The following is a 17,964-nucleotide window of genomic DNA, read 5'->3' as shown; positions in this document are numbered from 1 at the left end:
CACTGGAGGCGCTGCCTGGTTCAAGATGCCCTGGGCCGTGCGAGTGTAGAGCTAACTGCACTTAATTCCCCGAGCGATCTTTCTCAGAAGTAGCCTTGGGTCTCTCATCCCTTTCAATCAAGCAACTTCAACTCCTGCTCTTCATTTGCTACAGCCACGCGGGACTGAACTACTCCCCTCCCCAAGGCCACTGAGATTCGGCCGACTCAGTGCAAGCCTAGAAGGCACTATCTGTAACAGAACTCGGCTTCCTAGCAATGCTGGGCTGCACCACTGCAGGGTCATATTGATCTAAGTCACCCTCTCTGGAATATAATCTTATGGCATATGTGTACTTGTCTTCCTTTTTTAAAAAAAAAAAAAAATTTATTTCACATAAATACTTTGAAGTACGGTTCCCCAAATTTTTATTTGTTTCATTTACACCACTTATATAATGAGTGGGCAGGAAAGGGTTAACTCAGCAGGCTGGGATCCCCAAACCCTGCACGCCCTATATAAAGGCCTGTCTTTAGGACTGACTCTTGGCTGGCTCCTGGGATGTAACCTCTGAGGTTGGAATATTCCACCTGATAAGAGTGTTTCTGTATGCCTGAGGCCTTAGGCCATGCTGTACTTCGGTGAACTCCTGTTGTACCCGTGAGGCCTTGGCCTAACCAGATAAGTTTATCCTGACAGTGTGATTCCCGGTGAAGGCCTGGTTGTGCCAGTGGGGTGGAGGGTGTTGCTGCTGGAGTTTGAGCAGCTAAGGTCGTTTATGATGCAGGCGTTTTGTGCTTGCATGACTAACCCCTAATATTAATTAAAACCCTGGACACCAAGACTAGGGTGAGCGTCTCTGATTGGCCAACACTTCACGCATGTTGTGACACATCACTGCTGGGAGAATCAGGGGCATCCCAATGTGACTCCACTGTGAGGGACTCCTGGGGGCTACTGCCTGGTGTCCCCCAGACTTCACTCCATGTGCCCTTTCCTTCTGCTGATTTTCCACCCGTATCTTCCCACCGTAATGAACCATACCATAAGGACAGCAGCTTTTCTGAGTCCTGCGAGTCCTTCCAGGAAATCATGGCGCCCACAGGTGGTCATGGGGACCATTTATACAAGCAGGATTTTTATTTATTTTAAATAATGATTTACCTTATACTGAATATCTTGCAGTATTTCAGTCACAGCCTTCAGGCCAACATGTTCTTTTCCTATCTGAAATATATAAAGCATAAACCAAAACCACAACACTTTTAAAAGTTCAGCTTAAACGAACAGAACCAAGTCTACCTGAATGCCCTCCTTGGGGAATAATTAAATGACCTTTTTTTTTTAATCACTAGGTCAACATCTACTAAATGTAATTAAAGTTGTCACAGAAGCTAGTATAATAAAATATTAGATATGCAATGTCTAAGAATCCATTCTAAATTCTTGCTGTGTACAGGTACCACTCACTGTGCGATATATATAATATATTAAATCACAAAATAACATTATAAAAATGTAAGGAATATTTTTTAATTAAAACTACTCAGTACATTTCAAACCATTCCATTTTTACCTTTGGCATTTATAGACCACTATAAGACTTTATCAATGCTGAAAAATTGTATTCACTCCAAAAAGTGAGCATGTGAACAATATTTCTTTATTACCATAGAACATAATTCTATAACTACTTTCTGTTCTTAAATATTAAATAAGTTAATAATAAATATTAATAAATAACATGCCTTTTCTATAGCCTTCTATTTTAAAACATTATATATCACTACAGCTACTTTTAGTTTATAAAATGCTCCAAAGAAATGTGAGACTCAAAAAGACCTAATATTTAGTATTCTTAACTTTAACAGTGAAAATTGTAAGTGCCATCTGACCCACTTTACATGCTCTATGAGAACGGACGAGAGTAATAGCAGAGATAATTTATAACCTCAGATAAACAATCACTGTTAACGTTATCGTTTTTCTTCCACATAAATATTTGGAGAATGCCTTAAAAGAAATTAGGGTAGCTGTCAACATGTTCATGTTCTCTGTTTCTCTCAACACTAACAAAGTGTGAAATATTCGAGCTGAAAGGGTATCCAGAAGGAAAGGAGAGAGACAAGAAACACTTAAACTAAGATAGGCCAATCCACTTAAACTAAGATAGGCCAATCAGTTCAAAACAACCAAGACTTTATTTTTCCAAATGTTTGCAATTCCTGAGATAGGCTCTAAAAACAAAAAATAAATTCTCCAAGGTTAAAAAAAAAACACAAAAACCTAATGCATATGTCCCTGTGAGTGAAACAACTTGGATTTTTAGGCACTACTCAATCTTCAGGAGAAATGGGCCTCTCTCTGACTTACTGGTTTAACCACGCTATAGCACTTATATGCCTACACCTGCAGCTTGGGTCTGTTTTCCTTTCACACAGCTCCTGACAGATTATAAGCAACTTTGGAGCGTCCACATCTGAACACTGTGAGGCCGCATGGCGCAGTGGACCCAGAAGCCAGCTCACTTGGAGTCAGGCTGCCTGGCTCTCATCCCAATGCAGCTGCTTCCGAGCTATGTGACGTTGAGCAACTGTATTTAACTTCTATGTCCTTCGCTTCCTCATCTATTTATTGGAGAGGATTAAAATGATAGGGCTGAAGATGAGATTAAACCAAAGAATTTAGAACAGGGCTTGAATCATCATAATCCAATTAATATTATCCATTATTATTCTTAATCTGAATGACTTACAGCATCAAATATAGTTTTTACACATAGTTATCACTTAATAACTATCACTGGCTCCTCCTGATAAAGACTCTTTATGTGCAAAACTTTATATCCCACAACAAACTCTGGCTATTACTCCATCTCTTTGCTTTCCTCCTTCCCAATATTTTGTATGAAGACGTTATAACTAATGGAAAGCAAGTACCAATGACAATCTCTGTACCCCAATTGTTGAAATCCTGCAACAGTTCAAGTAACATAAGCCGGTACCAAGAGTCCACCAGGAACCGTGAGACCAGTTAATTTCTTCCCTCTCACCTTTGCCGTCCTTCACCACCACCGAAAATGCACACACCTCTGGTCAGTTCTCCTCTCCTGGAATCACAGCCCTGTGCCACCTGTGTTTTTTCACTCCTAACTCAATCTCTCCTTAGTTTCCACTGCACTCTCTCATACAGGATGAATCCACATCCGTGACCAGCTCTCCCTCCACCTCGGGCGTGTGTGAACACCCTCAGACCTGCGCAAGGCCACGCGTCTCTCGCGGGCCTTCCGAGCGGACGCCGTACAGTCTCCTGGGGACACAGACTGGAAGCAGCGGCCCGAGCTCTGCTGTCCTTTCCAGTTTGGTCCTCTCTGACCCGCACTCACAAGCTGTCCTCCTGAGCAGACTGTCCTCCTCCGGCACTCTCAAGCCCTCCTTGTCCCTTACTGACTTGACCCACTGGGCACTCCCTGCCAGGCATCGCCTCCTGCTGCCACCCCGGATGTCTCCCCCACCCATGCCCCCTGGCCTAAGTCTCTTCACCCTTCTGTCCGTGGCTTTCCGCTGCATTCCACCTCAGCAAACTTACCCTGAGAAGCTGCCCTGCAGCAGCTTTCATTCTGAAAACTTCAACTGCAGAAGACCATCCCCTCTGACCAGGCAGCCTCACCCACCAGCTCTCCCCTCACTGACCACCGGGAGCCAGGGCTCTGAGGCCTAATGACTTCCCTTCCACCCGCTCCTGGCCAGATGGGCGACATCTCTTCAGCCCCTCTCGATTCTTTGACCTCTCTATCCTCCCAAGTCATCTGCTCTATGATGGATCTGCACTCAATTTATTATAATCCTCCATTCCTTTACCTGGAAGAACAACCTGCCATCCCTTGTACAGGATGTCCAATCTCAAGTGGCTCCCCCACTGACTGTCAAGTCTACTGTCATTCTCTCCTGGCCTATTTCAAGACCCAATCTCACGCCCACACCCTTTGCTCTATAAATCCTTTGCTTTGTATGTCTCAGAGATAATAAAGGTCATCGGGCATGAATTCCCCTAATTTCTTTTCTCCACCTACAAATCGGCCCCACTTGTGCCTGCCCTTTCCCCCTGGACCTGTATTTTGGAGAAAGAGTGGGTCTCCTCCTAGCCAAGGTTGGTTCGTTCTCACCCAATGCCCTCCTGCCTCTTCCAGGACTTTTCTACATCAGTGACACCCTCTCTTTCCAGTATTTTTAAACTCCATGTCTGCTCTAGCTCTTTTTGCTCAGAATAAAAACACAGGCAGATCTTAGATCTCAAAATGATTTACTGTATGTCACTACTAGCTATTGCCCATCTGTCCTTCCTTCCTTTGGTTGAGGTTTTTGGAAGGGAAGTCTACATTTGCTGCCTCCTTGGAAAGGAAGTCTACACTCATTGCCTCCAACACCCTCTCCTGTCTTCCCTCCTCCAGCCCAAGTGCCAGACTCTGATGGATCTCAGCTCCTCTCCTTGGTCGTTCCTTCCTTCCTTTGTGAAATTTTGCTCTCAGTTCCTGCAAGTTTACTCTCTCCTGAATTTTTCCTCACAGAAACTCATGGTAAGTTAGAACAATTGTGCCTGTTCTCAAGGCTTTTCCTTGCCTACAATGACACAGCTGGTAACTGGAAACACTGATGCTAGTTCCAGGAGACTGGGCTTTCAGTCCAGGGTGCTAAGAGTCTACGGCACCTGCTATAGGCTAAGAATCAGTAACTGAAAATACTGACTTATCATATCTAGTTCCATCCACAAATATTTATTGTGGATTTTTCTTGTTTAAATAAATAAATGTTATTTATTTATTTCTCCAAAGATGAAACTAACACGTTCCCTTCCCTTCTATGTATGACTATGTGGTTGTTTGTATTCTTATTTTTATTTTACTATTTTTATTCTTATTTTCAATAATGAGATACTGCCTCCTACTGCTTAAACTTCTCAGATTTGGATGTTTTATTAACTTTTCCAGGTTATAAGAACAGTCTTTAATAATTATTACTGCAATATACTAAAGATTATCAAATGTAATTGTATAATTAAAATATTTTTCATCAATATTTTGGGACTCTTGTTTATTTATATAATACAGTTATAAATCAGAAGGAATATAGGGCTCTGCCTGTGAAAAAGTCATGAAACAAACAATGAGAAGAGAGTTCATTTAAAAATGTAAAGATTTACTTTTAAATTCTATGACATGTGTTGTACTTTTAAGATGTTGATTTGAAAACATTAAGAGACTAGGCCAGGCGCGTGGCTCATGCCTATAATCCTAGCATTCTAGGAGGCCAAGGCAGGAGGATCACTTGAGGTCAGGAGCTCAACACCAGCCTGAGAAAGAGCAAGACCCCGTCTTTACTAAAAATACAAATATTAGCCAGGCGTGGTGACATGTGCCTACAGTCCCAGATACTCAGGAGCCTGAGGCAGGAGGATCGCTTGAGCCTGGGAGATTGAGGTTGCTGTGAGCTAGGCAGATGCCACGGCACTCTAGCCTGGGCAACAGAGCGAGACTCTGTCTCAAAAAAAAAAAAGAAAGAAAGAAAAAAGTAAAAACCATTAAGAGGCTAAAACTGGATGGCTACTTTCAAACACGAATAAAGAAATATCTTAGAGATACATACAACTGAGAACCAAATCAAAGACTCAATACCCTTCATGATAGCAACAAAAAATAAAGTACCTAGGAATATATTTAACTAAGGAGGTAAAAGACCTCTACAGGAAGAACTATGAAACACTGAGGAAGAAATAGCAGAGGACATAAACAGGTAAAAAACCATACCATGCTCATGGGTCTGCAGAATCAACATTGTTAAAAGTCTATAGCAGCCAAAGTGATCTACAGATTCAATGCAATTCCTATCAAAATACCAACATCATTTTTCACAGATCTAGAAAAAATAATGCTATGCTTTGTATAAAAACAGAGAAGATCCCAAGTGGTAAAAGCAACCTTAAGCAAAATGAACATAATTGGGAGGCATCAAATTACCAGACTTCAAGCTATAACACAAGGCTATAGTAACTAAAACAGCATGGAATTGGTACAAGAATAGAGACATAGACCAATGGAACAGAATTGAGAACCCAGATATAAAACCATCCTCTTATAGCCATCTAATCTTTCACAAAGTTGATAAAAGCATATACTGGTGAAAAGAATCCTTATTCAATAAATGGTGCTGGGAAAATTGGATAGCCACATGTAAAAGACTGAAAAAGGATCTGCACCTTTCACCTCTCATAAAAATCAATTCACAGTAGATAACAGACTTAAACCTACAGTGTAAAACTGTAAGAATTTTAGAAGAAAATGTTGGGAAAACTCTTACAGACATTGGCATAAGCAATGAATTTATAAGAAGACCCCAAAGGCAATCACAGCAACAACAAAAATAAATCAATGGGACCTGATCAAATTAAAAATCTTCTACACAGCCAAGGAAACTATTGCAAAAGCAAACAGACAACCTACAGAATGGGAGCAAATATTTGTATGTTACACACCCGATAAAGGGCTGAAAACTGTAATCTATACAGAACTCAGAAAAATCAGCCAGAAAAAATCAGACAACCCTATCAAAAAGTGGGCAAAGAACATGAACAGAAACTTCAAAAGAACATAGACTAATGGTTAACAAACATAAAAAAATGCTCAGCATCTCTAATCACCAGGGAAATGCAAATCAAAACCACAATGAGATATCACTTATCTCCAGTGAGAATGGCCTTTATCCAAAAGTCCCAAAACAATAAATGTTGGTGTGGTTGCAGAGAGATAGCAACACTCCTACACTGCTGGTGGGACAGCAAAGTAGTACAACCTCTGTGGAAAGCAATATGGAGATACCTCAAAGAGATAAAGTAGAACTACCATTTGATCCTGCAATCCCATTGCTGGGCATCTACCCAAAAGAACAAAAGATGTTCTATAAAAAGGACATCTGCACTACAATGTTTACAGGAGCACAATTTACAACTACAAAGAAGTAGAAACCACTCAAGTGCCCATCAATACATCAGTGGATTAATAAAATATGGTGTATGTATAACATGTAGTTCTACTCAGCCACAAAAAACAATGGTGATATAGCACCTCTTGTATTATCCTGGATAGAGCTGAAACCCATTCTATTAAGTGAAGTATCACGAGAATGGAAAAACAAACACCATATGTACTCACCATCAAATTGGTATTAACTAATTAAGTCTTTTATTTTTTATTTTAGCATATTATGGGGGTACAAGTGTTAAGGTTATATATATTGCCCATGCCCCCCTCCAGCCTCAAGTAAGAGCATGTCCATCCCCCAAACATTGCACATCTTACTCATTGTGATTGTATATACCCATCCCTTCCTCCCCCCTTCCACCCTCCCGACACCGGATAAATGGTACTCCTATATGTCCACTTAGGTGTTGATCCGTTAATACCAATTTGCTGGTGAGCACATGTGGTGCAGTGAAGGGTACAGTTCTTGATGAACTCTTAAGTGCACATATAATAATAGTATTCATCGGGTGTTGGGCAGATGGGAGGGGGAGGAGGGGATGGGTGTATACACACCGAATGGGTATGGTGCACACTGTCTGGGGGATGGACATGCTTCAAACTCTCGCTCGAGTAGAGGCCAATAGACCTCACCTAAACATTTGTTCCCCCATAATATGCTGAAATTTTAAAAAATCTAAAAAAATAAAAAACTATTGCAATCAATAACAGTCTCAATATATATGCCACAAAAAGCAAGTTTAAAAGAGCCCATTACTCAATTCTCTTTGGAAAATTAAGTTACTGAAGAACACTGTGCTAACATTACTGTTCTAATCCCAGGTCATCTAAAAGGCAGCCTAGAGCCATGCAGAACTGAAACTCTAGTTTCTGATACCAACTGGAAGCATTAAATTGCAGAGAGATAAATTGCTGTGTGAACATAAACAATTTCTTGACCTCTCTGGGCCCTGGTTTCTATTCTGTAAAGGGGAAAGGGTTGGAGGAGGCTAAAATTTCTAGGGTCTCTTTCACCTCTATATTTTTTATTATGTCAAGAGGATAACAAGATAAAATTTAAAAGATTCATCTTAAAAAATGAATTAAATTTTTACATTTGAAAGAATGTTTGGCTAAATTTGTATAATACCCTTTGCCTATCACAGAGCTAAAACCTAAATCTTATACTGACTATATCTGCCAAGGTCTTTGCCAGTCTTATTTTATCAGTGTTTTCTATGAGGCACTTCAAATCATCTTCAAGTGAAAATTATCAATAACAAAGAGCTAAAGTAACCCACTACATGATCATATGATGGATTTTTCTTAGATTTTGCTGTAAGCCAGGTTCTAAAAACATTTTCTGAAATTCTTTTTCGTATATAACATGAACTCTGCCTTCAGGAGACATTTTTAAATCATTTCTCCAAAGACCCTGAATGCCACTCTGAAGAAAATTTCTAATAAATAAATGAACTATTTTCTACCAGTGAGTATGGCTGAACACTCATGAACTATAGAGATCAAGTTTTTCTATTCTTAAATTTTTGGTGCTGTCTGTTTATGTATTTGATTTCACCTGTAAGTAATAAAATTGAGAGAGAATAAAATATATTTTCAAAAATGATTTAGAAATAAGCATCTCTAAACGATACAACAATCACAGCAGATCATTTACCTGAACAAACAAAGCAATGATGGCGATTCCATGTGGCTTCCCCACAGCCTCATCAATACTGCCAAACAGAGTGGAGTTCCAGTGGATCAGATGGAGCTGGGTGGGCAGCAAGAGACAGATCACTCATTTTTAATGTACTACTTCTATTCAGAAAGACAAAGACACATCAACTTCTTCACTATCTCTACATGGTGTCCTATTCACAAACAGACACAAATAGACTACTGCCTTCATATGAGTTCTCTGCATGAATTCCTTCCTTCTTATTTCTGAACAGAAGCAATGCTTAGTGGATCCCTGCCTCTCGAGTTCAGTCTAGTCCTGATCAGGAGGAACACACATCTAGGGACACTCATGGGTTTCACATGGATTTAGTTACCTTTCCTTAAATGTTGTCGCCTCTGCATCTCCATAAAACAAAACTCCAGATCTGGGCACAAACACTAGAACTCATTCAAAGGATTAGTACCTGCATAATCAAATACTGTGTCACCCAGTATTTCCATCAGGAAATGTACCAAGCCAGTCTCTAGTTCTGGTAAATTATTTCAATTTTCCAAGAATATCCAGAAATAGGATCCTGTAAAAAATGCTGCATTTTTTAAAACCATGGTAAAATAATGAAGGCTGATGTAAGTCTCTAAAAGATTACTATTGCCTACACTGGAGATAAAATTTTATCTGTGAAGAAATGACAAATAATGCTCAGAGGATTCCCTCACTCCTAGCCTCATAAAACTTTGCAGCTTTTAAGTTTATCTAGAATATGCACTTGCTCCTACAACACAGATAAAACACTTGCAAGAAGCCAAATTCAATTCCCTGGATAACCATCAGATGGCCATTGAGATTCTTAGTACAATAGTAGCTAGATAAACCTTCTGCCTAGAACACTATCTTTATCACTAAAGCTTTTAATCAAGTTATAATTACTTACTACCTTAAAACATCACCTCATTTAAAATGACCTAATTAAAAATTATTAAAATCATCCAAAAAGACATAGTTAAAACTCAACCACTATTTACTTTATCATCTATACAAAAACATTCAGGAAAATTATCATGAGGATGGCCCCAAATCTGATTTTTCTACTGCTGAATTTGTCCAAGTAGAATTTGCAATTATAAAGCTGACCACTAGGGGGAGGTAATAAAGTTCTCTGCCAACAATAGAAGCAGGAATTTAGGAAAAAATTATAGCCAAGGCTCAAGCTGATTCAGGCTGTGAAAAACTTACATACTGTAACTGCCCAGTAAATGTAACTGTCAAGGCACTGCCTTAAGAAAAACACGTTCTATAACCTCTCAATTAATCATAAAACACAGAGTAATTTTAATCTTTCCTTCTCTGCAACAATAGCATAGGCGTCCTAGCAGTAGAGATAAGAGCCGATTGCCTTAATTAAACCAACAAAGGAGGCCCAAAGTTCAAACGGATATTTTTCTTCTCACAGAAACATTATGGGCATTTTTTGGACAAAACAAAATATTAATAAACCAAAAAAGCATGGGTTTTTCTTTCTCCTACTCCTCATAATTCAAAAACATCACCACTCACGCAGGCACCTTTTTTTGTGTTTAAAAAAAACTGAGGGTCCTCATTCCTTACATGTGTGTTGTGTATGGTGACCTTGCTTCCAAGAGCACAGTGAGGAGAGGGGGTAAAAATAGTGATTCCACAGTGGAGAAACCTAACAAATACTGTCTGACCAAGGTCAATATCAGCATTGGTTTGTCATGCCAATAGTATGTATTCTTGCTGGGTGACGAAAATGGCCCTATGCTGCTGTGCTCTTTTCCCCAATAACCCATAATTCAATCCAGCCATAAGAAAGACATTAGACAAATCTAACTAAGGGACATCACAAAATACCTGACCAGTACTCCCTAAAATTGTCAAGGTCATCAAAAACAAGGAAAACCTGAGAAAATGTCCGAGTCAAGAGGGGCCTAGGGACACATGAGAACTGAACATAATATGGCGCCATAGGTGAGATCCTGAAACACGGCATTAAGTAAACACTAAGGGAATATAAATAAAATATAGACTCAATAATGTATCAATATTGGTCCATTAATTATAACAAATGTACCATGCTAATATAAAATGTTAATATTAATAATGGTAGAAACTGGCCATGGGGCATATGAGAATTTTCTTTACTGTCTTCATAATTGTTCTGTAAATTTAAAAGTGCTGTAAAAAAATTAGTCTATTTTTAAAAATAATAGCAAAATAACACAGATGAAAGCAACAAGAGAACCTCTACCTGTCCTCCATTCTACCGTATGGGTCGTCAATAATCACCTGAGACTTAGCAGCTCAGGGGCAGGAGCGATTCCTTCCCTCACAGTCAACAAGTGACCCGAGCTTTAAAACAGAAAGCTTTGTCCTGGTACTGAGAAACTCTCTTTTCTTGAAAGTGCCTTATATCTCATTTTAAGACCAAACAAAACATCAGAAACACTCTTTTCACACCATTATAGGTCAATTCAAGTACCAGGCAAATTTCCAACACATTTTGAAACTGGCCAAACTTCAGCTGTAACCTAGTGGTGGTGACCTAGGCTCAAGACCCACAGGCACAATGCACTCTGCATTGCTCTGCCTCTCGGATTTAGCTTGTTCTGCTCCTGACAGCTTTCCCAATCCATCTGTATTAGTCCACTTGGGCTGCCGGAACAAAGTTCCACAGACCAGGGGGCTTAAACAACAGAAACTTATTTCCTCACTGTTCTGGAGGCTGGAAGCCTGAGATCAAGGCTTCCTTTTGACTCCTGTCTCCCCGGCTTGTAGATGGCCACCTTCTCCCTTTGTCTTCACACAGTCTTGCCTCTGTATGAGTCTGTGTCTAAATTTTCTCTTCTTATAAGGACACCAGCCAAATTGGATTAGGGCCCACACTAATGACCTCGTTTAAACCCAATTACATTTGCAAAGACTGTATCTGATGTACCAGGAGTTAGGACTTCAACATATTAATGTGGTGGGGGGGGGGGGCACAATTCAGCCCATAACACCATCTATCTCACCCTTTGCTCGCTTACCACCGTAAAGTTGTTTTCTCGTATCTCATGAATTGAATTATTCACATCCACCTCTGCTCTCCCATAGCTCCTTCTTTATTCCTATAATCATATCATATTTTGCTTTATATTAATTAGTGCTGGTTCTGTTCAGTACAGCAAAGCTATAGAGGCAGGAGAGTTATCAGTGTACAGGAAGAACAAAGAGTAACTCTGTGTGTAGCTAGAGGGTATATGAGTTTGGCAATGACAAGAGGTGAGGCTAGAAAGGTAGAGGGGTCAGTCCACACAGAGCTTTAAATTTTGTCATAACTATACTTCAGGAAATGCTAAAGCAATACATTATTGCAATGAAAATTATTACTTATGCTGCCAAGAATCACTCAAACTCCTCCATAATACCCTCTTTCCTTCAAGGGTCCTTTTGACAATATAGCAGATGGATGGGAAGTAGTAGATGTTGGAGGCTGGAATATAAACTGGGAGGCTACTACAGAAGTTCCAGCTGAAAAATTATGATAGGGATGTGGATGGTTAATTTTATGTGTCAACCTGGCAAAACTATGGTACCCGAAGTTTTGGTCAAACATCAGTATAGATGCTGCTGTGAAGGTATTTTTAGATATAACTAACATTTAAACCAATAGACTTAGAGTATAGCTGATTACCCTCACAATGTGGGTGGGTCTTATCCAATCAGTTGAAGGACTTAGGAGCAAGGCTGAGGTCCCCCAAAGGAGAAGGAATTCTGCCTCCAGAGTGCAAGATAAAAATTCTGCCTCAGTTTCCAGCCTTCAAACTTTAGCTTCAACTCTTACATGAATTTCTAGCCTTCAGCCTGTTGCGCAGATTTCAGACTTGCCAACTCCCACAATCACATGATCCAATTCTTTAAACTAAATCCCAATCTCTTCTCTCTCTCTCTCCCCCTCTCCTTCCCTTTCTCCCTCTGTACAAACAAAATAAGTGTAGAGACCAATAGAAATTTAAATCTGAAGACTAGTATCAAGCAGTATAAAGAAAAAAGACCCTAAAAATTAAAGTGACAATATTTGGGATTTATTCTTCTAAGACTAAATATGTTTCCTTTGGGGAGGAGGGATGGGGGACAAAACAATCCTCTGATAATCAGAGGGAACATATTAGAACTTCAACTTATACTGATTTTTATCTAATGTCTTTATGTCAATTTTTCAATCACAAGATATAAAATATAAACATTAATACATCTCAGTACATGATTATAATTTATTAACAAATACACACATATTGAGGACATGTGCTCCAAAGTCTGTCCTAACGCGGATGGTTACGCAAAGACACACAGAGCCCCATGGGTCTGCACGGATGCACGGACAACCATGCGCTGGAAAGGGTATGGGTTAGAAAACGATGAAGCGGCCCTCTGAGTCCAAGGGAGGGGAAGCAGTCTTTCCCAATCATCTCATGAACTGGCTTAAAAGGGGTCCAAGCAGGCAGCTATTATCCGCTGAGGGGACTCAGAAGATGCACTTCAAAGCCTAACAGTACAGAATGCTCTGGGGTGTGTCTGGTCTGCGGAGAGGGCAGAATGGAGAGGCGGCAACACTGCGCACTTGTGCAACTCCATTGATAAATTCTTAGAGGCAATGTGCTCTCATAAAAGACCTCTGAGCTGGAATCACAAGTCTTATATTCTTGTTTCAGTTCCACAACTCCGTAGCTCTGTGAACTTCACAAGTCACTAACTTCTTTGAGCATCAGTCTCTGTAATACAGAGCTGTACCTTAAAAGCTTGGATTATTCACGCCTCGCCTCTCTCTGTCTTCTCACGGTATTCTCTTTATTCCTATATTCTTATCACATTTGGCCATCATTAGCACCAGTTATTGACAGCCAGCAAAGGCACAGAAGCGGGGGGCTGGAACTGGAGAATGGAGAGCGGCTTGCCAGCTTACAGTGAAGACCACGTATATAAATGCCGCTCACCACTTCTAAGGAGCTCAGGGGTTGGGTGGCATTAGCGCTGTCTCTGCAGCCTAGACGCAGGCGGCCTGCAGAGTCACCTGACTGCGCAGGGTCACCTAACTCCTTCAGCGTCCACTGGACTGCAGATGGCCCCAGGCAGGACTCAGACAAACTCTTCGGCAGCCAAGACATTCTTTGCCTTGTAAACACACTGCACAGCCTGTGGCTGGGGGCCGCCTCTTGCAGTTTGAACTCAAACTCAGACTCCTACTCCAACGACAGTGCTAGCACCAACAACAGTGCTTGAACACAGGGGCCAAGAAGCCTTCCTCCGCTGAAAATACAGGCAGTTTCCAAGCACCCTTCAGTGACTCTCCCTCACAAGGCAAGCGGCTTTGGCTTCCTCCCAGCACAGGCATGTCAGAGTAGGAGAAAGTGGTTTTCTGCAACAATTAAAGCTAAGTCCTCCCTCACGCCTCACCACTCTTCTCCCAACCTGCCACTCCCCGACCACCAGGCCTTAACGGAAGGCAAGTATGACAGAGACAGAGAAGCAAAGATCATTATTACTCTAGCAGCATGATGATCCTCGTGCCTTCTGATTAAAAACTCGGACCACAGGAAAACAACTGTGAGGCATCCTTTCACAGTTGTAGAGAAAACCTTTGGCAGGCAAGTATGACAGAGACAGAGAAGCAAAGATCATTATTACTCTAGCAGCATGATGATCCTCGTGCCTTCTGATTAAAAACTCGGACCACAGGAAAACAACTGTGAGGCATCCTTTCACAGTTGTAGAGAAAACCTTTGGCTGAGCTTTTGCTAAGGGCTCACAAATTCACATTTCCTGCAGTTGACTACACTGCTTTACCACCAGTACCTGTGAAACGTTAATCTTAATGTACTTAACTCACAGCAATAGATAAATTTGTCCAAAGTTATGAAACTCTGACAAGCCATAGCCTTATGATAATTTATCTGTCACCAAGAAAAATAAGTTTGAAGATTTCGTGGCAGCTTAACAGAAAGCTATCTTCAAGACAAATGAGGTTTATTGTTAACATAAATAACATGACAGCATTAAAGTACCAAAAAATGAATCATGAGGAATGGAAAAAGTAGTAAAAACTGAAAAGGCAATTATGACTCACAAATTTGTTTCCCCAGCCCTGGGCGCTTCTGTGAGTTCTGTAAAGTCTCCTATCTGTAAATGCTTTGTGGACATCTCCCCTGAGATGTCTTACTGTCATCTCACGATAAATATTTCTAGAAATAACATCAAATCCCTTCAAAGGAGCCCCTCGCTGACTCTCAGTAGCACCCCAGCCTCTCAGGCTGGAGACCTTGGGCCTCCCTCCTCTATCTTCAACTCATCGAGGCCTCTCCTGGCCCCTACATTACAAAGCCCAATTAATCTCTCTTCAACATGACTTTCACCATATTTCCTCTGTTCATAAATCCCTAATTTCCTCTATTTTCTAGCCACATCAGGCTTACATGTCTCTAACCCCATCCTTCCCCACCCTAACCATCCCCCAGTGCTCCAACCAAGTATGACCCCCCCCAGCTCCTCACAACAACCTCCCTGTTCTGTTTATGTTCCACTCATCCACGATGCCTTTCCCCACCCTGTCTAGACACACATCCAGATCCTACTTCTCCTCAGCCTTGACAGGCATTTGATGGAAAGACAGGCAGACTAGAGATGGAGACTGAAGATGACAGGGATGAGAGGTGGGGGCTGGGGGACGCAGGATGATGGGAGATGGAGGCAGAAATAGAGAACTCGAACCAACAGATACAAAGGAAAAGGAAGAGGAAAAAAACGGAAGGATAACTGGGATTTCCACTGAAACCACTGATCAAAAGTAAGATGAGTTCAGTTTCAGATAGAAGCTTAAACCTACACCAAAACAGTCAAACTGGTGTCCCAGCCATGAGAGATGCAGAACCAGAGCTGCCTTGAGGTGGGGCCAAAGGCGCAGGTAGCAGATAGCCTGGAGAGATGCTGCCCTACAGAGTCAGCTCGCTAGTGGATCGTCTTGAGAGAAATCGACAGAGGGCCAGACTGAGCTTTGGAAAATGGTGAGATGAGGGAAGGGAAAATATCACGTCTGCGGGAGAAAACACAGAAAATTCCTGAGTGCTGTTAGGACAAAACAGAAAAGACTTTCTAGAATAAAGCGTGATCATCAATAGTGTCAAGACTAGACTGGCAACAAAGCTGGGAAAGCTGCAAAGAAACAAAGGAAAATGAGGACAGAAAGAGACTTTGGACCTATTGTTTTTAAGATTACTGAGTTGGCAGTTTCAATCCTATGAAAGGCACAGGGGCAGAACGTAGAGGCATCAGGATAAAACGAGGGGCAAGCCAATTCCCCTATAAGGTGGGCAAGATTATCAGGAAACAGAAATTAGAAGGTAGTGGAAATCAGTATGCTTGAGTGTGAGCAAAGTTCACCTTTGACACTTAATACTCTTTTCATCTATTCTTTTAATGGTCAAAAGTGAAACCTGAAAGAATCATAGGTTGTTGTAAATTTTGATATGAAAATCGTTAAGTATTCAATGCAATCTATGAACTCAGATGTCACTGAACCTGAAAACCATTTTTCTTCTGATTTATAGTCATTAAGAACTTTTCTCTGAGCTAGGCTGTTATACAGCATAGATTCACAGAAGAAATGGCAATACCAAGTACAGGTCCTGACTTCTGTGTCCTGATTTTGCTCCACTGCTTTCCGAGGCTCCAGAAAAAAATCCAACTATAGAGAGTTGTGGCAGGTCTCAACAAATTTTGAGTTTCCAAAGACAAATATCTCACTACCTATGCTCTAGCACAGCCAAAACATCCATGCACAGAACACTCAGCACTATGACATTAGAGAAAGAAAAAAGAATTATGTCTCAACTACCCTTGTGATACTGGGGAGATTGAAAGAAGGAGGCACTAAGCAATGAAATAAAAGAGAAAAAGAGTAAGCAGGAAGTGAAACATTTGAGTGACAAAATAGATCCTTAAACAACTGAAAAATGGTTAACAGGGAAAGCACCACCTCTCTCCAGATTCACTCCTAATTATAAGCAGCAGCCCATTCATCTGCAGATAAATCGAGATTTTGTGTGTGTTATTTTCACGTGCTCCTGCACTTTCAGATATCACTGTCAATATATTATGCAGCTACTATCCAGGGAAGGACATTCAAGATGTAGACAGATATAATGGTGACAAAGTGCTGTAACGCATGGAATGGAAAATAAATTATTTGAAATTCTAACTCTAGCTGTCACCTATTGTTATGTTTGCCTAGACTTAATTATGTATCATCTTAGATAAGTAACAGAGAAGCAGGAGACAATATGTTAGAGTGTTTCAGAGCAACTTCATCCATTAATATATTAATACCAAAAAGTATAGTGTTCTTAGGGTTCAGAATCTTCAATTTAAAAAGCACTAGTTCTATGTAATTTATGAAAGGATTTTTCTTTCAAAGCAGAATGAGCTCTTTAAATGCTGATTTATTTCCTTTTGTTTATTTTAATGTTACTACCTTCTTAAGAACAGAGCATCATAAACCTATTGGGTTCTTTTCCCAAACATGAAGCTCCCTTTAGGAAATTCACTCCGAAAGGTTGCAAAAGGCTTATTGGAGCTGTCATGTGAGTCAAAGAAAGGAAAAACTGCATCATTTTTATATATTTTATATTTTATGTGAGATCAGAAGCAATTAAAACTGATTCTTTGACACTGACTTCTTGGTTTTCCAGAAAACATCCTACTTCTTATTTTTTTTTAAAGAAAAATCTGAATTGTGGGTTATGGCTGCAATTAAGTTGCTGTAACTTAAATTCTTTATACTTCATTCATTATTTTGTAAAAGAAGGTAAAGTAAAGAGATTCTCAAAGAGTCTTGGTGTTATAGAAGATAAATCATTTATAGATTGGATCTGTTCACTCTATACAATGAATCGTGAATAATGGCTGTAATCCTCCCCACTCATGCCCAAATGAGAGCCACAACTGGCAAAAGAGTTCAGAAATAATGGGAGCATTCATCTCAACATTTATTGAGCACCAACAGTGTCCAGAGTGTCAGCATCCACTGCTTCTGATATTGGAAATGCAAAGACTTCAAATCTTGTTACAAAAGAATCCAGGGCGTGAATACATAAAAATATGAAATTTATAGCCCAGTAGAAGAAAAAGATGAGTAAAAAAGGTTAGTGCACAATTAAAATGAGAGAGGATGCTGTGGGCATTTTTATTGATTTAATAAGCACTGATGTCATTAATACATTATCTACCAAGCACTCTTCTT

At 40.3% G+C, this 17,964-nt stretch overlaps 1 protein-coding gene across 2 annotated transcripts in view; it reads right to left on the bottom strand.

Annotated features, from left to right (window-relative positions):
• CA8 (carbonic anhydrase 8) overlaps positions 1 to 17,964 on the bottom strand; it is a 102,796-nt gene that overhangs the window by 39,763 nt on the left and 45,069 nt on the right. The window contains exons 4-5 of one of the 2 annotated variants that reach the window (XM_012759543.3): positions 8,670 to 8,765; positions 1,144 to 1,206 (exon numbers count right to left, since the gene is read on the bottom strand). In XM_012759543.3, coding sequence (XP_012614997.1) covers positions 1,144 to 1,206; positions 8,670 to 8,765 — 159 coding nt within the window. The remainder of the gene's footprint in view (positions 1 to 1,143; positions 1,207 to 8,669; positions 8,766 to 17,964) is intronic. The other variant, XM_012759544.3, reaches the window with a different exon arrangement.

This window comes from Microcebus murinus, chromosome 7 (genome assembly GCF_040939455.1).
Source record: "Microcebus murinus isolate Inina chromosome 7, M.murinus_Inina_mat1.0, whole genome shotgun sequence".
Taxonomy (NCBI): domain Eukaryota; kingdom Metazoa; phylum Chordata; class Mammalia; order Primates; family Cheirogaleidae; genus Microcebus; species Microcebus murinus.
This window is presented reverse-complemented; position numbering and strand designations above follow the sequence as displayed.